General features: G+C 42.7%; 1 protein-coding gene, 1 non-coding gene and 1 pseudogene across 2 annotated transcripts; 1 reads left to right on the top strand and 2 right to left on the bottom strand.

Moving 5' to 3' along the window:
- LOC130385403 (zinc finger protein 135-like) overlaps window positions 1-27,769 on the bottom strand; it is a 150,598-nt pseudogene that overhangs the window by 19,768 nt on the left and 103,061 nt on the right.
- LOC130386490 (uncharacterized) lies at window positions 105-27,479 on the bottom strand. Its single transcript, XM_056595424.1, has 14 exons — window positions 26,986-27,479; window positions 5,294-5,826; window positions 5,050-5,183; window positions 4,887-4,952; window positions 4,709-4,809; window positions 4,143-4,588; window positions 3,730-4,054; window positions 2,868-3,636; window positions 2,567-2,779; window positions 2,148-2,428; window positions 1,803-2,056; window positions 1,456-1,707; window positions 777-1,331; window positions 105-177 (listed from the first exon to the last, which is right to left on the bottom strand). The coding sequence occupies exons 2-14, from the start codon at window positions 5,821-5,823 to the stop codon at window positions 105-107; spliced, it is 3,999 nt and encodes a 1,332-aa protein (XP_056451399.1). The 5' UTR covers window positions 5,824-5,826; window positions 26,986-27,479.
- LOC130386793 (U6 spliceosomal RNA) lies at window positions 9,128-9,233 on the top strand. The gene has a single exon (XR_008896235.1). It is a non-coding gene; the product is annotated as a U6 spliceosomal RNA (small nuclear RNA).

The following is a 27,769-nucleotide window of genomic DNA, read 5'->3' as shown; positions in this document are numbered from 1 at the left end:
TGCGCTCCGAGGTTGCTGTTAGTGGCTTCCATCGTAGTGTGGTTTAGAGGCATCTCCTGCAGCCCTATTTGAACCTTGTACGAGAAAGGGGTGGACCTTCACCTTCACCTGCACACGGGAGACTTTCCCGAGGCCAGCTGCCCTGTCTGATCTTTTGTCTTGGCTTGATCAGTCATCCTGATAGACAAAAGAGTCCAAGTTGGAGGTGTGAAATGAACTCAGGGTGTCGGGGGGGGGGGGGGGGGCTCTCGGCGCTTCACTTCTAATTCCCACTGCTACTGTCATGATAGATGTGTGTGATGTGTGTGTGTCCATCATGCTGTTTGAAGTGTTGTGTGTGTGTGTGTGTGTGTGTATGTGTGTGGCAGTTAAAGACATGATTTAAGGAAAATACTCGGACAGCCAAAAAGGTAGCAGAAATTAATGGATGCGTATGCATGATCTGGAAAAAATAATGACTTTTAGCAACCCTCTTTTATGTGTTGTTAATTTATACATTGTTTAATAAAGAATGGTGTTTTTTCAACCAGCTTTTAAGGCGTGTTTTCTTTTTGTGATGTGATTTGAGCAAAAATCGTTCTTTCTTCCACACAAACGACACAGAGTCTTTCGGTAACGGTAGGCTGTTTATATATATATATACATAATTTACAATGGCTGGTGGTCCCTCTACACAGCCAGCTCCACACTGCTGCTGGGGGGGGGGGGGGGGGGGGGGGGGGGGAGAGAGAATGTCAGGGTGGCGGCGGGGGGGGGCCTCGCGGTCTCTGGCCAGCCGATCTCGGCGCCACTGCTCCACCGTTCCCCCGTCGGCCCGGGCGCAAAAGGTCTCCCGCTTGTAGCGGCTGTGGCCGTTCTCCCTGGTCTTGTGCTGGCCACAGCGCTTGCAGGTAAAGGAGGAGACCTTTTTAGGGGGCTTGAGGTAGACCCCTAGCTCCCGGGCACGACGCTCCTTCTCCTCCAGGACCCTGTGCCTCCAGGCAGTGGTGCGGGGCATGGCTCCAGCAATGGCGACGGCAATGGCTGGAGCGGTGGCCGCGGCTGAGAGCGGGCTGAGGTCCGGGGGGGCGGTGGCGGTGGCGGTGGCGGCGGCACTCTGCTGCTTCACCATGAGGTCGTAGAGCTCCGGGGCCAGCGGCCCTCTGATTGTTGCAGCCAGACCAGAGGCATCCGCGGGCAGGTGGTGCTGGAGGGGCTGGTCTGGCTGCTGGGGCTGCTGCAGCAGAGTCCGTGGGGCCGACAGGGGCTCCGCTGCAGTCTGGGGAGCGCTGGGCCCTGGGACTGCGAGGGAGAGGGTGTCCCTCATCTTGTTTTTTTCCCTGGTGTTTTGCCTTTCAAGAAATAGAAACAATGCGTTAATTATGACGACAAAGATATCAATCACGACGACAAACACACACACACACACACACACACACACACATCAGTTCTGCGAGCCAAAGTATATGGACTTACCACATGGACAGGGTCCGCTGGTTCACGTCATACAGCATGATGCGGGTGCTCGCCATGAGGGCAGGACAGTTGACCACGTTGTCCTGGATCAATTTGTAATCCCTCATGACGGCACCCCAGCGGTTGAGGCGTGCCCCGGCGATGGTCTTGGCGTCGCCGCTGTGGACGCGGCACAGCTCCAACATGATGGCCTCGACGACCCTGCTGAGGCTTGGGTACTGTGCCGCTCCCGCACCCTTACCCACGACGACACTGTAGAGAGAGAGAGAGAGAGCGTGTTAGTTACTGATTATAGGGGGCTGTTAAAAAAAAAAAAGATTGAAGGAAATTGTTAATGCACTGCTTACCGCTTCACACTGTCCACTCCCGGGATGTGGGCGTGGCGGTTGCTGGTCTTGAACCGTCCTTTAGCCAGCCGGTCCTGGTGGCGGGGGGTGAAGGTCACCGGCACCTTGTCCCGCTCCGTCAGCCTCTCCCAGAGAGCGATGATGCCTCTGGTCTGACGGGCGGTGACGAAGGCGTGGTGACGCAGCTCCACGAGGCCGTGGGCCAGGGCCACCGCGTGGTGGTACCCGGGCTGACCGTCCGGCCCGACGACGTCCTGAAAAAAACGCACAGACACGGCACACGATGAGACGCCGCACACAAACACCGCGGCCGATATGAAATGTGGACAGGCGACTGCCACTCACTTCCTCCTCCTCCTCCATCTCCATCTCCTCCTCCACCTCGGAAAGGGGCGATCCCAAGGTGGCATCGACCTGGAGCACACCGCAGGGCTCCTGGAGCAGGGCGCTGTGGTGTGCCAGGAGACGGATCTCCTCTGGCTCCTCCTCCGGGTGCTCCTCCTCCTCCTCGAAGCCGTCATCGGCGGCGGCCTCTTCCTCCTCCTCTGCCCCATCCAGAGGTTCGGGATCCGGCTGCAGCACAGCGCCCGACTGGGAGTACAAGTACTCCACCCCTAAGAGTTCCCCTGCAGAGAGAGACACACACACACACACACACACACACACACACACACACACACACACACACACACACACACACACACATTAGCAGATGCCACAAGAACAGCCGCAGCAAACACTCTCTGTCGCTAATCTCCATGTACCTGTGTACTCTCTGGGCTGGGTGAAGTCGTCGACCGGCTGGACCCCGTTGACCTCAGAGGCCAGCTCGTTGAAGCTGTGCTGCAGCCGGGCGCTGTAGCACCGCAGCGCCGCTCGCGGTCCTCCCTCGACTGCCGCCCTGCCGCGGTCCTCGTTCCACCGAGCCAGGCCCTCCAGCAGGTACACCTGATAGTGAACATCACTCGAGGTGGTACCTGTACATAAAACACGAGGGGGAGAAGAGTTAGTGAAAAAGGAAAACAAACAAGCAGAACTTTGTCAACGCGGTGGAAATAGATTTACCCGGAACGAAGCGGCACTGGTGCAGGTGGAAGGACTCGAGGGAGGTGGAGCCGCGAGCGCACCGGAAGACGGGGAGCCTCACACCACCCTTGGTGATCTCTCCCGTCTTGGTGTACAGCTCCACCCCCTCTGGGTCCTGGACGCAGTCGAGGTGGCGGCGCTGCGTGCCCCAGATGTCCTCCATGCGGGCGCGGTCGATCAAAGCGACGCCCATGGTGTCCGTCACATGCCAGAAGGCGTCCAGCACCTCCTGGATGAGCCGCTCCGTCTCCGCCGCACCCCTCGTACGGCGGCGACAGTGGCGAGCCAGCTCCTTGGCGGACAGCGTGACCTGGGCGTCCCTCCCCTCCGAGGACTGCTTGGCCTCCTTCAGGCGCCGCACGTCCTCGCCGTCCCACTCAAAGATGGCGAAGGACAGCCTGGCCATGAAGAGGCCGTAGAGCTGGTGGCTGTCGGTGGTGACGCCCCTCGCGAAGCGCCGCATGAGGTGCCACACGTCCAGCCGCACCACCAGCTCTTGCCACTCGTGGTACATGCCGTGCGTGGCAGAATTGCCCACGGCGGCACAGCAGTCCCGGTCCACATACAGGACCCTCGGAGGGGCCTTCCCGGCTTCGCGGTACCGCCGCATGAGGCCGACCGCCATGTTGGTAAGTCCCTCCCCCTCGGCCGAGGTGAGAACGGACACGAGCACCTGCCCGTACTCGTTGCCAACGTTGGTCATCCAGGCGGCAGACCCGGCGGCGGCGCCCGCGAGCTTTTTGGCGATCTGCAAGACACAAACACACGTTTAGACACACGGACGGACGGACGGCACACAGACGTCATACGAGGCGACGGCACACGGAGAGAGAAACCTCACCTTCTTGGTGGAGTCCATCTTTAGGATGTCGCCGAAGATCGACGTCACCCTGGCCTTGGTCTCGTCCAGCCTGGTCACGGCCTCCAGCACGTACACCCGACCAAACCAGGTGAGCCCGGGCACCTTGACGAAGGTCGGCAGGGACACGTCGTCCTTCCGGGCCGCTCCGGGTCCCCTCAGCTTGCGGAGCACAGACAGGTAGGCGATGGAGCGCTGCATCCAGTCCCTGGAGTGCTGCTCCACCAGGGAGGCACGGAGGCGAGAGACGCCGTTGCCCAAGGTGCGCTCCTTGAGCATGGCTATCACCGCCCTGTCGCAGGACAACCTGGAAACAGAGAACACAGACAGTTAACCGTAGTTAACCACGAGCGACAAAACGCTGGGTAAACGCAGAATGACTAAAAGTGACATACTTGTAGGTAAGAACGGCCGGGAATTGCTCGCGGTGAGCAACGTCCAGCTGCTCCAGGATGTCCTGGGACCAGCCCGCCACCTTCTTGCCGCAGGAGGGGCACTGAAGGCACTCTGTGGCCATATAATACCACCCGCTCCTGTCCAAGACCCTCCGCACGGTCTTGTATAGGCCAGCGCCCATCAGCTTACCCCCATCGGCGGGGCACTTGAGGTGGTACGCCCACATCCGGTACGGAAGCCAGAGGAAGAAGGGGCGCTGGAAGAAGGCGTGGGCTGTGGCGGGGGGCTGAGTGTAGAGGAGCCGGGCGCCTGGCGGGTACCACCACAGTCGGGGCGGTGTGGTGAGCACAGCCTTCCCGCTGCTGGGGTCCCTGCGGAACAGCGCCCGGCCCACCCACTCCTGCTGCTCCTCAGGCAGCGTCTTCCTCCAGCTGAGGGGAAGCAGCTGAAACACACACGCAGCAGACACACACAGTTAGCGGGTGTGAATGTTCAGCAGACAGGCACACATACACACACACATCATATACACACACACACACACACACACACACATTATACAAACCTCTTTGCCGGAGGCAGGCCTCGTGGCCATCGGTCCTGGTCCTGGACCTGGTGCTGGTCCTTCCAGCGGGGCCGCGGCCGGCGGGGCGTCCCTGGACGTGCCTGACAACCCATATGAGCGTTAGGGAGGTACGTTACACGTGCGGTACAAGTGTATTCACATCAAAACGTATACTCACTGGGAGGGTCGACCTCGTTGGCAGCGGCGAGCAGTTCGGCGTCGGTCGGGTCAGAGTAGGAGACACCTGCAAAGAACGACAACGAGACGACAACATGAACTGATGAAGCACTGGTGTGTTGTTAAAAGCACCTCCCAGGCTGTTTTGTAGACGGTGCAGTTACCTGGCCGTGGGAGGACATGTCCTGGCTCCGGTGCTGCTGTGGGCTCAGCGTCCCGGGCCAGCACATACTGCTTCAGGGTCCCCATCCTTGACGCAGTAGCTCCCACCTTCTGGGTCCTGACCCAAGCCACATAGCTGTAGTAGAGCAAAGAAAAAACACACAAAATCAGCACACACACACACACACACACACACACACACACACATAAAATCAACACACACACACACACACACACACTACTTACGTTCGACTCTCTTGGTCCCGCGCGCCATACAGGGACTTGTAGGTCCGGTGTGAATGCACCCCGAACCCCACCAGCGCGTCGTCCAGCCCCCTGGAAGACCCGGAGCCCTCGCACAACCTACGCCTGGCGACGGCCGTCACCATGGGTGGGAACAGCCCGGCGTAGGAGGCGAGGGCGTCCTTGTTCTCCATGAGGGGCGACTTGCTGGTGTCTCCTCCCTCTCTCTCCATCTGGTGGGACACCAAGATGGTGACGGCGTACCCCACCGCATTTCCCAGCAGCCACTGGAAAGTTTGGCCGCGGTACAGGCCAAACTGCACCTCGCTCTCCGCCAGCACAAACTCGCCCGACATGCCACCCTTCTGCAGGGCTCTGGCCCTCGCCTCGGCTCGAACCACATCACCCCTCTTCACCTGAGACCCAGTGGTAGAGGCCTGGCGTTTGCTTGCCACTGCGTCAGCGGCATCAGAGGGGCGAAGGGTGAGCTCGGAGGAAGAGGGTTCGAACCGGAAAAGGGGAGCAAAAGACATTTTCTGAAAGACAAGAAGAAACAAAACAAGTCAGTGAAGTGTATTACAATGTACTAATTGGGTGTTAAGATAACAATGTTGATAACAATGGTAATGTCAGGAGATCAGCCCATTAGGCAGGCCCCCCGGGGGGGGGGGGGCAGAATTAAGGTTTGTAAAAATAAATACATAATAACAATTACATTATTGAATTAAAAATATATATAAATTAGTCATGAAGAGGCCCACCGTTGTTTATTCTTAATTGTATAACCTATCACTCAATTTCGGCAAATTAGAGGTTTTTTTACCCAATATACAAAAAGAGGCCTTTAACCATCAGGGGTGTTAGGTTAATACTGTCAACGTTAATGTCAAGAGGCCATTAGGTTTAGCCTGAGAGTGACCTGTTGCTCTCCCCCCACTATTAACACCTCTCCTATGCAAATCGCGGTTGCATTTCAAACACCGAAATCACACATTAATAATTCACATTTAGACCAGCCTTTATATCACATATTACACCAATGCATTTTTCACGATTTACAAGCAGCACTCCCCATACGTATGAATGGGAAGCGCGAAGCTCCGTACTTTCAACAATTCGTTTTACATATTTATAATTCGAAATTCGTCCCATCATTTATACCCCATACACACTATGGTCTATAGAATATAACCGAGTCGTCTGTTCGCATTTTTATGCATTTTTCACGATTTACCAGCAAGCAGCACTCGTTGAGAAGGCTAACCGTCGCGCAATGCGTTTGAATGGGAAGAGGGAAACTCCGTACTTTCAACAATTCGTTTTACTTATTTATAATTCGAAATTCGTCCCAGCCTTTATACCACATACACACTATGGTCTATAGAATATAACCGAGTCGTCTGTTCGCATTTTTATGCATTTTTCAAGATTTACCAGAAGCACTCGACGTTGAGAAGGCTAACCGTCGCGCAATGCGTTTGAATGGGAAGAGGGAAGCTCCGTACTTTCAACAATTCGTTTTACTTATTTATAATTCGAAATTCGTCCCAGCCTTTATACCACATACACACTATGGTCTATAGAATATAACCGAGTCGTCTGTTCGCATTTTTATGCATTTTTCACGATTTACCAGAAGCACTCGACGTTGAGAAGGCTAACCGTCGCGCAATGCGTTTGAATGGGAAGAGGGAAGCTCCGTACTTTCAACAATTCGTTTTACTTATTTATAATTCGAAATTCGTCCCAGCCTTTATACCACATACACACTATGGTCTATAGCATATAACCGAGTCGTCTATTCACACTTTAATGCAGTTTCCACGATTCTAGTCATTTACTTACGTGATGGTAGTGAACGGAAAACTAGTGACGGTTGAAAACTGTCAAAGTAATGAAAATCTTTCGGCTGGAGGAGTTTATGATAACTTGCGCTCCCCGCCGGCAGCCAATCACGTCTCAGGACGCAAATGAAACAGTCCAATCAAACCATGCGTGGTTTTGGCCCAGTAAATGAAACAGACCAATCAGACAGGAGTGGTTTTTCCGCCAGGGCGGGGGAGGGCGGGAGAGCAAGTGAAACAAGTGAAACACAAGTGTAGAGCACAACAACATTCCGGTGGCGCAAGGATGACACGCAAATTCGTGAAGCGTTCTATCTTTTAAGTTTTAATTCAAAGTTTCGGAGTTCTAGCCAACTTCCTTCGTATAGCTGCCATTGACCCCCCCCCATTTAAAGGTTCATTTTGGTACGGTAAATATGAAGCAGAAGGGAATTTGGCGCCCCTAGTGGCAACATTTTTTAACATTGGAAAACACCTAAAAGCGTTGCCATGGGAACAGGGAGAGAGGCGTGGGAATATAAACCCTATGGAGTGGTAGCTATGGATCAGGGCTAAGTCTGTGCCAAGTTCTGGCCACCTGGTGGCTTGTTTTGGTATAGAAAATCGCATTTGAAGTTTTTCACTAAACGCGGGAAAAAGGGGTGTTACCAATATTTTCTTTTGAAGAAAATTGGTGTGGAAGGTTTTCCAGGCTCCTTCTACATGTGTGGGAATCTTTGGAGTTGTAGCTCACTTCCTTCACATAGCTGCCGTTGACCCCAATGTAAAAATACTTGGAAAATGTTGTGAACATTTTGTGAAAATTGGTGTGAAAAGTGTGGAATCCCCACAGAAAGTGTCTAGGATCACGTTTTAGGCCATTTTGAGTCGTTTGGTGGTGGTCTGTGGTGCATTTTTTTGGACATTCATATATATTCTTTTTTTTTTTTCAAATTTGAAATTTGAAAATTCATTAATTTTTTGTTTTTGTTTTTTTTAACCCTTTTTTTGCTGGGCTCGTTCCGATCCTGAATCTGCATGAATTATGCTTCTAGACCCTTCCTAGGCCGAGAAAATAACTTCAAACCGATAAAATTGCATTTTTTTTTGTTTTTTTTAACCTTTTTTTTGCTGGGCTCGTTCCGATCCTGAATCTGCAGGAATTATGCTTCTAGACCCTTCCTAGGCCGAGAAAATAACTTAAAACCGATAAAATTTCATTTTTTTTTGTTTTTTTGTTTTTTTTAGCTGGGCTCGTTCCGATCCTGAATCTGCAGGACTTATGCTTCTAGACCCTTCCTAGGCCGAGAAAATAACTTAAAACCGATAAAATGTCATTTTTTTTTTTTTTTATACCTTTTTTTTGCTGGGCTCGTTCCGATCCTGAACATTATTCGAGAGCGCCCCCTATTGGACATAAAGTATAACTTAGCAACCGTTAAGTAAATACGATCTCATTCTAAATAAATACAAAACGGTTACCATACCAAGGTCAAGACCCCCCTCCCCACACCACGCTCTACAGACATTATTCAAGAGCGCCACCTATTGGACAAGGATGCAATTCAGGTCTATAAGTAACAAGACAAGAAAATAAAATTCACAATAAGTGCTTTTGGTCTGTCATATTTTGCATATAGTATTGTAATAATAATTATAACACAATAAAGGGTTCTCGTCTTCATTTCCGACGAGAACGGCAGGTCAAAAGCGTTGATTTCACGGGGATTCGATCCAACGCTTTTGGTGTCTCTTTTTTGCTGGGTCGTAAAAAAAAAAAGTTCTTTATCGACGCGATGAGTGAGGTGGGTTTTTTCCTCTTTTCTGTCGGATAAATAAAGATAAGAACGTTTCTCAGCCACGTTATCTTTTGCGCCATCTGTCCATCGAAGCTTTCCGTTTCTCAGCAACCGCAAATCGTCCAACGTAGGAATCGTCTGTTGTAGCTCCACCAGCAGATAGCGTTTGGTGTCTGAGCAGAGGTACATAGCTAACTGAGGATTAGGCAGTATTTGTGTTACTTCGGTATCACATCTACTAAAATTGGAACGATACAGAGAAGATTAGCATGGCCCCTGCGCAAGGATGACACGCAAATTCGTGAAGCGTTCTATCTTTTAAGTTTTAATTCAAAGTTTCGGAGTTCTAGCCAACTTCCTTCGTATAGCTGCCATTGACCCCCCCCATTTAAAGGTTCATTTTGGTACGGTAAATATGAAGCAGAAGGGAATTTGGCGCCCCTAGTGGCAACATTTTTTAACATTGGAAAACACCTAAAAGCGTTGCCATGGGAACAGGGAGAGAGGCGTGGGAATATAAACCCTATGGAGTGGTAGCTATGGATCAGGGCTAAGTCTGTGCCAAGTTCTGGCCACCTGGTGGCTTGTTTTGGTATAGAAAATCGCATTTGAAGTTTTTCACTAAACGCGGGAAAAAGGGGTGTTACCAATATTTTCTTTTGAAGAAAATTGGTGTGGAAGGTTTTCCAGGCTCCTTCTACATGTGTGGGAATCTTTGGAGTTGTAGCTCACTTCCTTCACATAGCTGCCGTTGACCCCAATGTAAAAATACTTGGAAAATGTTGTGAACATTTTGTGAAAATTGGTGAAAAGTGTGGAATCCCCACAGAAAGTGTCTAGGATCACGTTTTAGGCCATTTTGAGTCGTTTGGTGGTGGTCTGTGGTGCATTTTTTTGGACATTCATATATATTCTTTTTTTTTTTTCAAATTTGAAATTTGAAAATTCATTAATTTTTTGTTTTTGTTTTTTTTAACCCTTTTTTTGCTGGGCTCGTTCCGATCCTGAATCTGCATGAATTATGCTTCTAGACCCTTCCTAGGCCGAGAAAATAACTTCAAACCGATAAAATTGCATTTTTTTTTGTTTTTTTTAACCTTTTTTTTGCTGGGCTCGTTCCGATCCTGAATCTGCAGGAATTATGCTTCTAGACCCTTCCTAGGCCGAGAAAATAACTTAAAACCGATAAAATTTCATTTTTTTTTGTTTTTTTGTTTTTTTTAGCTGGGCTCGTTCCGATCCTGAATCTGCAGGACTTATGCTTCTAGACCCTTCCTAGGCCGAGAAAATAACTTAAAACCGATAAAATGTCATTTTTTTTTTTTTTTATACCTTTTTTTTGCTGGGCTCGTTCCGATCCTGAACATTATTCGAGAGCGCCCCCTATTGGACATAAAGTATAACTTAGCAACCGTTAAGTAAATACGATCTCATTCTAAATAAATACAAAACGGTTACCATACCAAGGTCAAGACCCCCCTCCCCACACCACGCTCTACAGACATTATTCAAGAGCGCCACCTATTGGACAAGGATGCAATTCAGGTCTATAAGTAACAAGACAAGAAAATAAAATTCACAATAAGTGCTTTTGGTCTGTCATATTTTGCATATAGTATTGTAATAATAATTATAACACAATAAAGGGTTCTCGTCTTCATTTCCGACGAGAACGGCAGGTCAAAAGCGTTGATTTCACGGGGATTCGATCCAACGCTTTTGGTGTCTCTTTTTTGCTGGGTCGTAAAAAAAAAAAGTTCTTTATCGACGCGATGAGTGAGGTGGGTTTTTTCCTCTTTTCTGTCGGATAAATAAAGATAAGAACGTTTCTCAGCCACGTTATCTTTTGCGCCATCTGTCCATCGAAGCTTTCCGTTTCTCAGCAACCGCAAATCGTCCAACGTAGGAATCGACTCCTTCTACATGTGTGGGAATTTTTGGAGTTGTAGCTCACTTCCTTCACATAGCTGCCGTTGACCCCAATGTAAAAATACTTGGAAAATGTTGTGAACATTTTGTGAAAATTGGTGAAAAGTGTGGAATCCCCACAGAAAGTGTCTAGGATCACGTTTTAGGCCATTTTGAGTCGTTTGGTGGTGGTCTGTGGTGCATTTTTTTGGACATTCATATATATTCTTTTTTTTTTTTCAAATTTGAAATTTGAAAATTCATTAATTTTTTGTTTTTGTTTTTTTTAACCCTTTTTTTGATGGGCTCGTTCCGATCCTGAATCTGCATGAATTATGCTTCTAGACCCTTCCTAGGCCGAGAAAATAACTTCAAACCGATAAAATTGCATTTTTTTTTGTTTTTTTTAACCTTTTTTTTGCTGGGCTCGTTCCGATCCTGAATCTGCAGGAATTATGCTTCTAGACCCTTCCTAGGCCGAGAAAATAACTTAAAACCGATAAAATTTCATTTTTTTTTTTTTTTATACCTTTTTTTTGCTGGGCTCGTTCCGATCCTGAACATTATTCGAGAGCGCCCCCTATTGGACATAAAGTATAACTTAGCAACCGTTAAGTAAATACGATCTCATTCTAAATAAATACAAAACGGTTACCATACCAAGGTCAAGACCCCCCTCCCCACACCACGCTCTACAGACATTATTCAAGAGCGCCACCTATTGGACAAGGATGCAATTCAGGTCTATAAGTAACAAGACAAGAAAATAAAATTCACAATAAGTGCTTTTGGTCTGTCATATTTTGCATATAGTATTGTAATAATAATTATAACACAATAAAGGGTTCTCGTCTTCATTTCCGACGAGAACGGCAGGTCAAAAGCGTTGATTTCACGGGGATTCGATCCAACGCTTTTGGTGTCTCTTTTTTGCTGGGTCGTAAAAAAAAAAGTTCTTTATCGACGCGATGAGTGAGGTGGGTTTTTTCCTCTTTTCTGTCGGATAAATAAAGATAAGAACGTTTCTCAGCCACGTTATCTTTTGCGCCATCTGTCCATCGAAGCTTTCCGTTTCTCAGCAACCGCAAATCGTCCAACGTAGGAATCGACTCCTTCTACATGTGTGGGAATTTTTGGAGTTGTAGCTCACTTCCTTCACATAGCTGCCGTTGACCCCAATGTAAAAATACTTGGAAAATGTTGTGAACATTTTGTGAAAATTGGTGAAAAGTGTGGAATCCCCACAGAAAGTGTCTAGGATCACGTTTTAGGCCATTTTGAGTCGTTTGGTGGTGGTCTGTGGTGCATTTTTTTGGACATTCATATATATTCTTTTTTTTTTTTCAAATTTGAAATTTGAAAATTCATTAATTTTTTGTTTTTGTTTTTTTTAACCCTTTTTTTGCTGGGCTCGTTCCGATCCTGAATCTGCAGGAATTATGCTTCTAGACCCTTCCTAGGCCGAGAAAATAACTTCAAACCGATAAAATTGCATTTTTTTTTGTTTTTTTTAACCTTTTTTTTGCTGGGCTCGTTCCGATCCTGAATCTGCAGGAATTATGCTTCTAGACCCTTCCTAGGCCGAGAAAATAACTTAAAACCGATAAAATTGCATTTTTTTTGTTTTTTTTAACCTTTTTTTTGCTGGGCTCGTTCCGATCCTGAATCTGCAGGAATTATGCTTCTAGACCCTTCCTAGGCCGAGAAAATAACTTAAAACCGATAAAATTGCATTTTTTTTGTTTTTTTTAACCTTTTTTTTGCTGGGCTCGTTCCGATCCTGAATCTGCAGGAATTATGCTTCTAGACCCTTCCTAGGCCGAGAAAATAACTTAAAACCGATAAAATTTCATTTTTTTTTGTTTTTTTGTTTTTTTTAGCTGGGCTCGTTCCGATCCTGAATCTGCAGGAATTATGCTTCTAGACCCTTCCTAGGCCGAGAAAATAACTTAAAACCGATAAAATTTCATTTTTTTTTTTTTTATACCTTTTTTTTGCTGGGCTCGTTCCGATCCTGAACATTATTCGAGAGCGCCCCCTATTGGACATAAAGTATAACTTAGCAACCGTTAAGTAAATACGATCTCATTCTAAATAAATACAAAACGGTTACCATACCAAGGTCAAGACCCCCCTCCCCACACCACGCTCTACAGACATTATTCAAGAGCGCCACCTATTGGACAAGGATGCAATTCAGGTCTATAAGTAACAAGACAAGAAAATAAAATTCACAATAAGTGCTTTTGGTCTGTCATATTTTGCATATAGTATTGTAATAATAATTATAACACAATAAAGGGTTCTCGTCTTCATTTCCGACGAGAACGGCAGGTCAAAAGCGTTGATTTCACGGGGATTCGATCCAACGCTTTTGGTGTCTCTTTTTTGCTGGGTCGTAAAAAAAAAAGTTCTTTATCGACGCGATGAGTGAGGTGGGTTTTTTCCTCTTTTCTGTCGGATAAATAAAGATAAGAACGTTTCTCAGCCACGTTATCTTTTGCGCCATCTGTCCATCGAAGCTTTCCGTTTCTCAGCAACCGCAAATCGTCCAACGTAGGAATCGACTCCTTCTACATGTGTGGGAATTTTTGGAGTTGTAGCTCACTTCCTTCACATAGCTGCCGTTGACCCCAATGTAAAAATACTTGGAAAATGTTGTGAACATTTTGTGAAAATTGGTGAAAAGTGTGGAATCCCCACAGAAAGTGTCTAGGATCACGTTTTAGGCCATTTTGAGTCGTTTGGTGGTGGTCTGTGGTGCATTTTTTTGGACATTCATATATATTCTTTTTTTTTTTTCAAATTTGAAATTTGAAAATTCATTAATTTTTTGTTTTTGTTTTTTTTAACCCTTTTTTTGCTGGGCTCGTTCCGATCCTGAATCTGCATGAATTATGCTTCTAGACCCTTCCTAGGCCGAGAAAATAACTTCAAACCGATAAAATTGCATTTTTTTTTGTTTTTTTTAACCTTTTTTTTGCTGGGCTCGTTCCGATCCTGAATCTGCAGGAATTATGCTTCTAGACCCTTCCTAGGCCGAGAAAATAACTTAAAACCGATAAAATTGCATTTTTTTTGTTTTTTTTAACCTTTTTTTTGCTGGGCTCGTTCCGATCCTGAATCTGCAGGAATTATGCTTCTAGACCCTTCCTAGGCCGAGAAAATAACTTAAAACCGATAAAATTTCATTTTTTTTTGTTTTTTTGTTTTTTTTAGCTGGGCTCGTTCCGATCCTGAATCTGCAGGAATTATGCTTCTAGACCCTTCCTAGGCCGAGAAAATAACTTAAAACCGATAAAATTGCATTTTTTTTTGTTTTTTTGTTTTTTTTAACCTTTTTTTTGCTGGGCTCGTTCCGATCCTGAATCTGCAGGAATTATGCTTCTAGACCCTTCCTAGGCCGAGAAAATAACTTAAAACCGATAAAATTGCATTTTTTTTGTTTTTTTTAACCTTTTTTTTGCTGGGCTCGTTCCGATCCTGAATCTGCAGGAATTATGCTTCTAGACCCTTCCTAGGCCGAGAAAATAACTTAAAACCGATAAAATTTCATTTTTTTTTTTTTTATACCTTTTTTTTGCTGGGCTCGTTCCGATCCTGAACATTATTCGAGAGCGCCCCCTATTGGACATAAAGTATAACTTAGCAACCGTTAAGTAAATACGATCTCATTCTAAATAAATACAAAACGGTTACCATACCAAGGTCAAGACCCCCCTCCCCACACCACGCTCTACAGACATTATTCAAGAGCGCCACCTATTGGACAAGGATGCAATTCAGGTCTATAAGTAACAAGACAAGAAAATAAAATTCACAATAAGTGCTTTTGGTCTGTCATATTTTGCATATAGTATTGTAATAATAATTATAACACAATAAAGGGTTCTCGTCTTCATTTCCGACGAGAACGGCAGGTCAAAAGCGTTGATTTCACGGGGATTCGATCCAACGCTTTTGGTGTCTCTTTTTTGCTGGGTCGTAAAAAAAAAAAGTTCTTTATCGACGCGATGAGTGAGGTGGGTTTTTTCCTCTTTTCTGTCGGATAAATAAAGATAAGAACGTTTCTCAGCCACGTTATCTTTTGCGCCATCTGTCCATCGAAGCTTTCCGTTTCTCAGCAACCGCAAATCGTCCAACGTAGGAATCGACTCCTTCTACATGTGTGGGAATTTTTGGAGTTGTAGCTCACTTCCTTCACATAGCTGCCGTTGACCCCAATGTAAAAATACTTGGAAAATGTTGTGAACATTTTGTGAAAATTGGTGAAAAGTGTGGAATCCCCACAGAAAGTGTCTAGGATCACGTTTTAGGCCATTTTGAGTCGTTTGGTGGTGGTCTGTGGTGCATTTTTTTGGACATTCATATATATTCTTTTTTTTTTTTCAAATTTGAAATTTGAAAATTCATTAATTTTTTGTTTTTGTTTTTTTTAACCCTTTTTTTGCTGGGCTCGTTCCGATCCTGAATCTGCATGAATTATGCTTCTAGACCCTTCCTAGGCCGAGAAAATAACTTCAAACCGATAAAATTGCATTTTTTTTTGTTTTTTTTAACCTTTTTTTTGCTGGGCTCGTTCCGATCCTGAATCTGCAGGAATTATGCTTCTAGACCCTTCCTAGGCCGAGAAAATAACTTAAAACCGATAAAATTTCATTTTTTTTGTTTTTTTATACCTTTTTTTTGCTGGGCTCGTTCCGATCCTGAATCTGCAGGAATTATGCTTCTAGACCCTTCCTAGGCCGAGAAAATAACTTAAAACCGATAAAATTGCATTTTTTTTGTTTTTTTTAACCTTTTTTTTGCTGGGCTCGTTCCGATCCTGAATCTGCAGGAATTATGCTTCTAGACCCTTCCTAGGCCGAGAAAATAACTTAAAACCGATAAAATTTCATTTTTTTTTGTTTTTTTGTTTTTTTTAGCTGGGCTCGTTCCGATCCTGAATCTGCAGGAATTATGCTTCTAGACCCTTCCTAGGCCGAGAAAATAACTTAAAACCGATAAAATTGCATTTTTTTTTTGTTTTTTTGTTTTTTTTAACCTTTTTTTTGCTGGGCTCGTTCCGATCCTGAATCTGCAGGAATTATGCTTCTAGACCCTTCCTAGGCCGAGAAAATAACTTAAAACCGATAAAATTGCATTTTTTTTGTTTTTTTTAACCTTTTTTTTGCTGGGCTCGTTCCGATCCTGAATCTGCAGGAATTATGCTTCTAGACCCTTCCTAGGCCGAGAAAATAACTTAAAACCGATAAAATTTCATTTTTTTTTTTTTTATACCTTTTTTTTGCTGGGCTCGTTCCGATCCTGAACATTATTCGAGAGCGCCCCCTATTGGACATAAAGTATAACTTAGCAACCGTTAAGTAAATACGATCTCATTCTAAATAAATACAAAACGGTTACCATACCAAGGTCAAGACCCCCCTCCCCACACCACGCTCTACAGACATTATTCAAGAGCGCCACCTATTGGACAAGGATGCAATTCAGGTCTATAAGTAACAAGACAAGAAAATAAAATTCACAATAAGTGCTTTTGGTCTGTCATATTTTGCATATAGTATTGTAATAATAATTATAACACAATAAAGGGTTCTCGTCTTCATTTCCGACGAGAACGGCAGGTCAAAAGCGTTGATTTCACGGGGATTCGATCCAACGCTTTTGGTGTCTCTTTTTTGCTGGGTCGTAAAAAAAAAAAGTTCTTTATCGACGCGATGAGTGAGGTGGGTTTTTTCCTCTTTTCTGTCGGATAAATAAAGATAAGAACGTTTCTCAGCCACGTTATCTTTTGCGCCATCTGTCCATCGAAGCTTTCCGTTTCTCAGCAACCGCAAATCGTCCAACGTAGGAATCGACTCCTTCTACATGTGTGGGAATTTTTGGAGTTGTAGCTCACTTCCTTCACATAGCTGCCGTTGACCCCAATGTAAAAATACTTGGAAAATGTTGTGAACATTTTGTGAAAATTGGTGAAAAGTGTGGAATCCCCACAGAAAGTGTCTAGGATCACGTTTTAGGCCATTTTGAGTCGTTTGGTGGTGGTCTGTGGTGCATTTTTTTGGACATTCATATATATTCTTTTTTTTTTTTCAAATTTGAAATTTGAAAATTCATTAATTTTTTGTTTTTGTTTTTTTTAACCCTTTTTTTGATGGGCTCGTTCCGATCCTGAATCTGCATGAATTATGCTTCTAGACCCTTCCTAGGCCGAGAAAATAACTTCAAACCGATAAAATTGCATTTTTTTTTGTTTTTTTTAACCTTTTTTTTGCTGGGCTCGTTCCGATCCTGAATCTGCAGGAATTATGCTTCTAGACCCTTCCTAGGCCGAGAAAATAACTTAAAACCGATAAAATTTCATTTTTTTTTTTTTTTATACCTTTTTTTTGCTGGGCTCGTTCCGATCCTGAACATTATTCGAGAGCGCCCCCTATTGGACATAAAGTATAACTTAGCAACCGTTAAGTAAATACGATCTCATTCTAAATAAATACAAAACGGTTACCATACCAAGGTCAAGACCCCCCTCCCCACACCACGCTCTACAGACATTATTCAAGAGCGCCACCTATTGGACAAGGATGCAATTCAGGTCTATAAGTAACAAGACAAGAAAATAAAATTCACAATAAGTGCTTTTGGTCTGTCATATTTTGCATATAGTATTGTAATAATAATTATAACACAATAAAGGGTTCTCGTCTTCATTTCCGACGAGAACGGCAGGTCAAAAGCGTTGATTTCACGGGGATTCGATCCAACGCTTTTGGTGTCTCTTTTTTGCTGGGTCGTAAAAAAAAAAAGTTCTTTATCGACGCGATGAGTGAGGTGGGTTTTTTCCTCTTTTCTGTCGGATAAATAAAGATAAGAACGTTTCTCAGCCACGTTATCTTTTGCGCCATCTGTCCATCGAAGCTTTCCGTTTCTCAGCAACCGCAAATCGTCCAACGTAGGAATCGACTCCTTCTACATGTGTGGGAATTTTTGGAGTTGTAGCTCACTTCCTTCACATAGCTGCCGTTGACCCCAATGTAAAAATACTTGGAAAATGTTGTGAACATTTTGTGAAAATTGGTGAAAAGTGTGGAATCCCCACAGAAAGTGTCTAGGATCACGTTTTAGGCCATTTTGAGTCGTTTGGTGGTGGTCTGTGGTGCATTTTTTTGGACATTCATATATATTCTTTTTTTTTTTTCAAATTTGAAATTTGAAAATTCATTAATTTTTTGTTTTTGTTTTTTTTAACCCTTTTTTTGATGGGCTCGTTCCGATCCTGAATCTGCATGAATTATGCTTCTAGACCCTTCCTAGGCCGAGAAAATAACTTCAAACCGATAAAATTGCATTTTTTTTTGTTTTTTTTAACCTTTTTTTTGCTGGGCTCGTTCCGATCCTGAATCTGCAGGAATTATGCTTCTAGACCCTTCCTAGGCCGAGAAAATAACTTAAAACCGATAAAATTTCATTTTTTTTTTTTTTATACCTTTTTTTTGCTGGGCTCGTTCCGATCCTGAACATTATTCGAGAGCGCCCCCTATTGGACATAAAGTATAACTTAGCAACCGTTAAGTAAATACGATCTCATTCTAAATAAATACAAAACGGTTACCATACCAAGGTCAAGACCCCCCTCCCCACACCACGCTCTACAGACATTATTCAAGAGCGCCACCTATTGGACAAGGATGCAATTCAGGTCTATAAGTAACAAGACAAGAAAATAAAATTCACAATAAGTGCTTTTGGTCTGTCATATTTTGCATATAGTATTGTAATAATAATTATAACACAATAAAGGGTTCTCGTCTTCATTTCCGACGAGAACGGCAGGTCAAAAGCGTTGATTTCACGGGGATTCGATCCAACGCTTTTGGTGTCTCTTTTTTGCTGGGTCGTAAAAAAAAAAAGTTCTTTATCGACGCGATGAGTGAGGTGGGTTTTTTCCTCTTTTCTGTCGGATAAATAAAGATAAGAACGTTTCTCAGCCACGTTATCTTTTGCGCCATCTGTCCATCGAAGCTTTCCGTTTCTCAGCAACCGCAAATCGTCCAACGTAGGAATCGACTCCTTCTACATGTGTGGGAATTTTTGGAGTTGTAGCTCACTTCCTTCACATAGCTGCCGTTGACCCCAATGTAAAAATACTTGGAAAATGTTGTGAACATTTTGTGAAAATTGGTGAAAAGTGTGGAATCCCCACAGAAAGTGTCTAGGATCACGTTTTAGGCCATTTTGAGTCGTTTGGTGGTGGTCTGTGGTGCATTTTTTTGGACATTCATATATATTCTTTTTTTTTTTTCAAATTTGAAATTTGAAAATTCATTAATTTTTTGTTTTTGTTTTTTTTAACCCTTTTTTTGCTGGGCTCGTTCCGATCCTGAATCTGCATGAATTATGCTTCTAGACCCTTCCTAGGCCGAGAAAATAACTTCAAACCGATAAAATTGCATTTTTTTTTGTTTTTTTTAACCTTTTTTTTGCTGGGCTCGTTCCGATCCTGAATCTGCAGGAATTATGCTTCTAGACCCTTCCTAGGCCGAGAAAATAACTTAAAACCGATAAAATTGCATTTTTTTTGTTTTTTTTAACCTTTTTTTTGCTGGGCTCGTTCCGATCCTGAATCTGCAGGAATTATGCTTCTAGACCCTTCCTAGGCCGAGAAAATAACTTAAAACCGATAAAATTTCATTTTTTTTTTGTTTTTTTGTTTTTTTTAGCTGGGCTCGTTCCGATCCTGAATCTGCAGGAATTATGCTTCTAGACCCTTCCTAGGCCGAGAAAATAACTTAAAACCGATAAAATTGCATTTTTTTTTGTTTTTTTGTTTTTTTTAACCTTTTTTTTGCTGGGCTCGTTCCGATCCTGAATCTGCAGGAATTATGCTTCTAGACCCTTCCTAGGCCGAGAAAATAACTTAAAACCGATAAAATTGCATTTTTTTTGTTTTTTTTAACCTTTTTTTTGCTGGGCTCGTTCCGATCCTGAATCTGCAGGAATTATGCTTCTAGACCCTTCCTAGGCCGAGAAAATAACTTAAAACCGATAAAATTTCATTTTTTTTTTTTTTATACCTTTTTTTTGCTGGGCTCGTTCCGATCCTGAACATTATTCGAGAGCGCCCCCTATTGGACATAAAGTATAACTTAGCAACCGTTAAGTAAATACGATCTCATTCTAAATAAATACAAAACGGTTACCATACCAAGGTCAAGACCCCCCTCCCCACACCACGCTCTACAGACATTATTCAAGAGCGCCACCTATTGGACAAGGATGCAATTCAGGTCTATAAGTAACAAGACAAGAAAATAAAATTCACAATAAGTGCTTTTGGTCTGTCATATTTTGCATATAGTATTGTAATAATAATTATAACACAATAAAGGGTTCTCGTCTTCATTTCCGACGAGAACGGCAGGTCAAAAGCGTTGATTTCACGGGGATTCGATCCAACGCTTTTGGTGTCTCTTTTTTGCTGGGTCGTAAAAAAAAAAAGTTCTTTATCGACGCGATGAGTGAGGTGGGTTTTTTCCTCTTTTCTGTCGGATAAATAAAGATAAGAACGTTTCTCAGCCACGTTATCTTTTGCGCCATCTGTCCATCGAAGCTTTCCGTTTCTCAGCAACCGCAAATCGTCCAACGTAGGAATCGACTCCTTCTACATGTGTGGGAATTTTTGGAGTTGTAGCTCACTTCCTTCACATAGCTGCCGTTGACCCCAATGTAAAAATACTTGGAAAATGTTGTGAACATTTTGTGAAAATTGGTGAAAAGTGTGGAATCCCCACAGAAAGTGTCTAGGATCACGTTTTAGGCCATTTTGAGTCGTTTGGTGGTGGTCTGTGGTGCATTTTTTTGGACATTCATATATATTCTTTTTTTTTTTTCAAATTTGAAATTTGAAAATTCATTAATTTTTTGTTTTTGTTTTTTTAACCCTTTTTTTGATGGGCTCGTTCCGATCCTGAATCTGCATGAATTATGCTTCTAGACCCTTCCTAGGCCGAGAAAATAACTTCAAACCGATAAAATTGCATTTTTTTTTGTTTTTTTTAACCTTTTTTTTGCTGGGCTCGTTCCGATCCTGAATCTGCAGGAATTATGCTTCTAGACCCTTCCTAGGCCGAGAAAATAACTTAAAACCGATAAAATTTCATTTTTTTTTTTTTTTTATACCTTTTTTTTGCTGGGCTCGTTCCGATCCTGAACATTATTCGAGAGCGCCCCCTATTGGACATAAAGTATAACTTAGCAACCGTTAAGTAAATACGATCTCATTCTAAATAAATACAAAACGGTTACCATACCAAGGTCAAGACCCCCCTCCCCACACCACGCTCTACAGACATTATTCAAGAGCGCCACCTATTGGACAAGGATGCAATTCAGGTCTATAAGTAACAAGACAAGAAAATAAAATTCACAATAAGTGCTTTTGGTCTGTCATATTTTGCATATAGTATTGTAATAATAATTATAACACAATAAAGGGTTCTCGTCTTCATTTCCGACGAGAACGGCAGGTCAAAAGCGTTGATTTCACGGGGATTCGATCCAACGCTTTTGGTGTCTCTTTTTTGCTGGGTCGTAAAAAAAAAAAGTTCTTTATCGACGCGATGAGTGAGGTGGGTTTTTTCCTCTTTTCTGTCGGATAAATAAAGATAAGAACGTTTCTCAGCCACGTTATCTTTTGCGCCATCTGTCCATCGAAGCTTTCCGTTTCTCAGCAACCGCAAATCGTCCAACGTAGGAATCGACTCCTTCTACATGTGTGGGAATTTTTGGAGTTGTAGCTCACTTCCTTCACATAGCTGCCGTTGACCCCAATGTAAAAATACTTGGAAAATGTTGTGAACATTTTGTGAAAATTGGTGAAAAGTGTGGAATCCCCACAGAAAGTGTCTAGGATCACGTTTTAGGCCATTTTGAGTCGTTTGGTGGTGGTCTGTGGTGCATTTTTTTGGACATTCATATATATTCTTTTTTTTTTTTCAAATTTGAAATTTGAAAATTCATTAATTTTTTGTTTTTGTTTTTTTTAACCCTTTTTTTGCTGGGCTCGTTCCGATCCTGAATCTGCATGAATTATGCTTCTAGACCCTTCCTAGGCCGAGAAAATAACTTCAAACCGATAAAATTGCATTTTTTTTTGTTTTTTTTAACCTTTTTTTTGCTGGGCTCGTTCCGATCCTGAATCTGCAGGAATTATGCTTCTAGACCCTTCCTAGGCCGAGAAAATAACTTAAAACCGATAAAATTTCATTTTTTTTGTTTTTTTATACCTTTTTTTTGCTGGGCTCGTTCCGATCCTGAACATTATTCGAGAGCGCCCCCTATTGGACATAAAGTATAACTTAGCAACCGTTAAGTAAATACGATCTCATTCTAAATAAATACAAAACGGTTACCATACCAAGGTCAAGACCCCCCTCCCCACACCACGCTCTACAGACATTATTCAAGAGCGCCACCTATTGGACAAGGATGCAATTCAGGTCTATAAGTAACAAGACAAGAAAATAAAATTCACAATAAGTGCTTTTGGTCTGTCATATTTTGCATATAGTATTGTAATAATAATTATAACACAATAAAGGGTTCTCGTCTTCATTTCCGACGAGAACGGCAGGTCAAAAGCGTTGATTTCACGGGGATTCGATCCAACGCTTTTGGTGTCTCTTTTTTGCTGGGTCGTAAAAAAAAAAGTTCTTTATCGACGCGATGAGTGAGGTGGGTTTTTTCCTCTTTTCTGTCGGATAAATAAAGATAAGAACGTTTCTCAGCCACGTTATCTTTTGCGCCATCTGTCCATCGAAGCTTTCCGTTTCTCAGCAACCGCAAATCGTCCAACGTAGGAATCGACTCCTTCTACATGTGTGGGAATTTTTGGAGTTGTAGCTCACTTCCTTCACATAGCTGCCGTTGACCCCAATGTAAAAATACTTGGAAAATGTTGTGAACATTTTGTGAAAATTGGTGAAAAGTGTGGAATCCCCACAGAAAGTGTCTAGGATCACGTTTTAGGCCATTTTGAGTCGTTTGGTGGTGGTCTGTGGTGCATTTTTTTGGACATTCATATATATTCTTTTTTTTTTTTTCAAATTTGAAATTTGAAAATTCATTAATTTTTTGTTTTTGTTTTTTTTAACCCTTTTTTTGCTGGGCTCGTTCCGATCCTGAATCTGCATGAATGATGCTTCTAGACCCTTCCTAGGCCGAGAAAATAACTTCAAACCGATAAAATTGCATTTTTTTTTGTTTTTTTTAACCTTTTTTTTGCTGGGCTCGTTCCGATCCTGAATCTGCAGGAATTATGCTTCTAGACCCTTCCTAGGCCGAGAAAATAACTTAAAACCGATAAAATTGCATTTTTTTTGTTTTTTTTAACCTTTTTTTTGCTGGGCTCGTTCCGATCCTGAATCTGCAGGAATTATGCTTCTAGACCCTTCCTAGGCCGAGAAAATAACTTAAAACCGATAAAATTGCATTTTTTTTGTTTTTTTTAACCTTTTTTTTGCTGGGCTCGTTCCGATCCTGAATCTGCAGGAATTATGCTTCTAGACCCTTCCTAGGCCGAGAAAATAACTTAAAACCGATAAAATTTCATTTTTTTTTGTTTTTTTGTTTTTTTTAGCTGGGCTCGTTCCGATCCTGAATCTGCAGGAATTATGCTTCTAGACCCTTCCTAGGCCGAGAAAATAACTTAAAACCGATAAAATTTCATTTTTTTTTTTTTTTATACCTTTTTTTTGCTGGGCTCGTTCCGATCCTGAACATTATTCGAGAGCGCCCCCTATTGGACATAAAGTATAACTTAGCAACCGTTAAGTAAATACGATCTCATTCTAAATAAATACAAAACGGTTACCATACCAAGGTCAAGACCCCCCTCCCCACACCACGCTCTACAGACATTATTCAAGAGCGCCACCTATTGGACAAGGATGCAATTCAGGTCTATAAGTAACAAGACAAGAAAATAAAATTCACAATAAGTGCTTTTGGTCTGTCATATTTTGCATATAGTATTGTAATAATAATTATAACACAATAAAGGGTTCTCGTCTTCATTTCCGACGAGAACGGCAGGTCAAAAGCGTTGATTTCACGGGGATTCGATCCAACGCTTTTGGTGTCTCTTTTTTGCTGGGTCGTAAAAAAAAAAGTTCTTTATCGACGCGATGAGTGAGGTGGGTTTTTTCCTCTTTTCTGTCGGATAAATAAAGATAAGAACGTTTCTCAGCCACGTTATCTTTTGCGCCATTTGTCCATCGAAGCTTTCCGTTTCTCAGCAACCGCAAATCGTCCAACGTAGGAATCGACTCCTTCTACATGTGTGGGAATTTTTGGAGTTGTAGCTCACTTCCTTCACATAGCTGCCGTTGACCCCAATGTAAAAATACTTGGAAAATGTTGTGAACATTTTGTGAAAATTGGTGAAAAGTGTGGAATCCCCACAGAAAGTGTCTAGGATCACGTTTTAGGCCATTTTGAGTCGTTTGGTGGTGGTCTGTGGTGCATTTTTTTGGACATTCATATATATTCTTTTTTTTTTTTCAAATTTGAAATTTGAAAATTCATTAATTTTTTGTTTTTGTTTTTTTTAACCCTTTTTTTGCTGGGCTCGTTCCGATCCTGAATCTGCATGAATTATGCTTCTAGACCCTTCCTAGGCCGAGAAAATAACTTCAAACCGATAAAATTGCATTTTTTATTGTTTTTTTTAACCTTTTTTTTGCTGGGCTCGTTCCGATCCTGAATCTGCAGGAATTATGCTTCTAGACCCTTCCTAGGCCGAGACAATAACTTAAAACCGATAAAATTTTTTTTTTTTTTTTTTTTATACCTTTTTTTTGCTGGGCTCGTTCCGATCCTGAACATTATTCGAGAGCGCCCCCTATTGGACATAAAGTATAACTTAGCAACCGTTAAGTAAATACGATCTCATTCTAAATAAATACAAAACGGTTACCATACCAAGGTCAAGACCCCCCTCCCCACACCACGCTCTACAGACATTATTCAAGAGCGCCACCTATTGGACAAGGATGCAATTCAGGTCTATAAGTAACAAGACAAGAAAATAAAATTCACAATAAGTGCTTTTGGTCTGTCATATTTTGCATATAGTATTGTAATAATAATTATAACACAATAAAGGGTTCTCGTCTTCATTTCCGACGAGAACGGCAGGTCAAAAGCGTTGATTTCACGGGGATTCGATCCAACGCTTTTGGTGTCTCTTTTTTGCTGGGTCGTAAAAAAAAAAGTTCTTTATCGACGCGATGAGTGAGGTGGGTTTTTTCCTCTTTTCTGTCGGATAAATAAAGATAAGAACGTTTCTCAGCCACGTTATCTTTTGCGCCATCTGTCCATCGAAGCTTTCCGTTTCTCAGCAACCGCAAATCGTCCAACGTAGGAATCGACTCCTTCTACATGTGTGGGAATTTTTGGAGTTGTAGCTCACTTCCTTCACATAGCTGCCGTTGACCCCAATGTAAAAATACTTGGAAAATGTTGTGAACATTTTGTGAAAATTGGTGAAAAGTGTGGTTTTTTTTGGACATTCATATATATTCTTTTTTTTTTTTTCAAATTTGAAAATTGAAAATTCATTAATTTTTTTTTTTGGTTTTTTTTAACCCTTTTTTTGCTGGGCTCGTTCCGATCCTGAATCTGCAGACAGAGGGGTGATAGGACGTTAAAGGGTATAGGATTAGAGAGAGCGAGATGAGGTTAGGAAGTTTTCAGATGGATTTCTCGTTGGTGCTCCACGGTTGTTTTTTTTTAGGATAGGATAGATTTATCGTTGGTACTTCTCGGTTGGTTTTAGGAAAGGATAGATTTCTTATCGTTCGGTTGGTGTTTAAGATGGGAAAGATTTTCCATTGATGTTGCTCGGTTGGATTTAAGATAGGATAGATTTATCGTTAGTGCTTCTCGGTTGGTTTTAAGGCAGGATAGATTTCTCATCGTTCAAGTTTTCCAGGTTGGTATTTGTTTGTTCCTTTTTTAAGGTTGGTGTGGGGTCAAAGACAACTTGGGTTCAAAAAAGACCAGATGGTCCGAGGGCTCTGGCAGGGTTAGGAAAATTGAAATATCTCATGGATCTCCCCACGTCGTCCGACGACTTCGCAGTTAGGATAGAGATCCAAGGCAAGGCACTGGCCGGCGCTTGTTATTCATGGTCTTAATGTCCTCATATGCTTTGACCCGTTCTTTAGAATGAGCTTTAGTTTTTCCAGTTTGGATTTTTCCAGGTTGATGCGTTATTCGTATTGTAGTTTGGTTATTTAATATTGGAATTTATTCAATGTTTTTTTGTGCGGCAGATTTTATTTTTTGTTTTAAAGTTGTGGTTTATATTATTTTGAAGAATCCCTTCAAGAATTGCAGGACATGTCATCAGTTGTGGTCCTCAGGATCATCGAGTGTTTCGGCCGTTATCACAAGACACTCTCACCCGAGGGAGGCCCTCCCGAGGTCGATCAACTCCCGGGAATGTCCTATAACTCCTCAAGAACTTCTTCCTTTTTATAAGGTTTGTTTGGTTGGTGTTAAAATAGGGAAGATTTTTCCTTTTAGTGTTACTCGGTTGGTCTTTAGGAGAGGGTAGATTTTTCCTTTGTTTGTTCGGTTGGTGTTAAGATGGAATAGATTTTCATTTAGTGTTACTCGGTTGGTCTTTAGGAGAGGATAGATATTTCCTTTGTTCGGTTGGTGTTAAGATGGGATAGCCACTCGGGTTAAGGTTAGGGAATAAGGCTAAAGGTTAAGGTTAGGATTTCGATAAGTGGTAGGAATAGCCACTCAGGTTAAGGTTAGGGAATAAGGCTAAAAGGTTAAGGTTAGGATTTAGATAAGTGGTGGGGATAGCCACTCGGGTTAAGGTTAGGGAATAAGGCTAAAGGTTAAGGTAAGGATTTAGATAAGTGGTAGGGATAGCCACTCGGGTTAAGGTTAGGGAATAAGGCTAAAGGTTAAGGTTAGGATTTAGATTTAGATAAGTGGTAGGGATGAAGTCTAAAGAGAATTGTTCCATACATTGCATAAACCCAGGAAATGTTAAAACAATTACAAAATAGCCTGTACCTCATACATAGCTTAGCATCAAGTAATTAAATATAGTTTAGTTTTAAATAAAGTAATAAAAACTTACCCCAGAGTTGTCCTTCGCCTTCGTTGGTCATTTTGGAATGATAACTATGAAATCTAAGGGAGGGAATAGTATCTAACGTGTGTGAGAGAAATATAGTAGAGCTACTTCGAGATGCAACCTCTCTGCGTGCCTGGCTATGTGTTATGCCCTCCAAGCTCTCTGTCGGCTTTTATAGGGTCAAGTGGGCGTGGCCAACGTGACGTAATTGTTCCTCCCTCCTTGCCTGTTTAATGGTGTTTGATCCCGCTTCCTAGTGGCTATGTGAGGGTTATTCAATTTGTGTGTTAGATCCTGCTTCCTAGTGACTATGTGGGGGCAGTTTATGCGTTTAAAATCAGTAACAATATTATTCTAAATAAATACAAAGTGTTTTTAGGGTTGGGTTTTAGGGAATAAAGCTAAAGATTAGGTTTTGGGATTAAAATCGAACTTTTTAAATTTTAAATGTTGAAGGGAATAGAGTTAGAGAGAGATAGAAGAGTGGGGTAAGGGAAGATGGGGAGTCAGAGGTAAGGAGGCGTGCGATGTCTGTCGCTACATCCTCCCCTGCCTGTCTGGGCTTCTCTGATATCCTATTCACCCCTCAAACCCAGAGGGCAGAGGGGTGATAGGACGTTAAAGGGTATAGGATTAGAGAGAGCGAGATGAGGTTGGAGGTTAGGAAGTTTTTTTAGATGGATTTCTCGTTGGTGCTCCACGGTTGGTTTTCAGGATAGGATTGATTTATCGTTAGTACTTCTCGGTTGATTTTAAGACAGGATAGATTTCTCATCGTTCAAGTTTT

The sequence above is a fragment of the Gadus chalcogrammus genome, chromosome 7 (assembly GCF_026213295.1).
Source record: "Gadus chalcogrammus isolate NIFS_2021 chromosome 7, NIFS_Gcha_1.0, whole genome shotgun sequence".
NCBI classification, from domain to species: domain Eukaryota; kingdom Metazoa; phylum Chordata; class Actinopteri; order Gadiformes; family Gadidae; genus Gadus; species Gadus chalcogrammus.
The sequence above is the reverse complement of the archived record's forward strand: the minus strand, read 5'-3'. Positions and strand labels throughout refer to the sequence as shown.

Bases quoted from the DNA above. Each gene is read 5' to 3' on its own strand.
- LOC130386490 (XM_056595424.1), bottom strand. From the start codon at position 5,823: ATGTCTTTTGCTCCCCTTTTCCGGTTCGAACCCTCTTCCTCCGAGCTC. The intron at 5,184-5,293 runs GTAAGTAGTGTG...GCTCTACTACAG, and splicing joins CGGGACCAAGAGAGTCGAAC to CTATGTGGCTTGGGTCAGGA. The intron at 1,332-1,455 runs GTAAGTCCATAT...ATTTCTTGAAAG, and splicing joins CAGCGGACCCTGTCCATGTG to GCAAAACACCAGGGAAAAAA.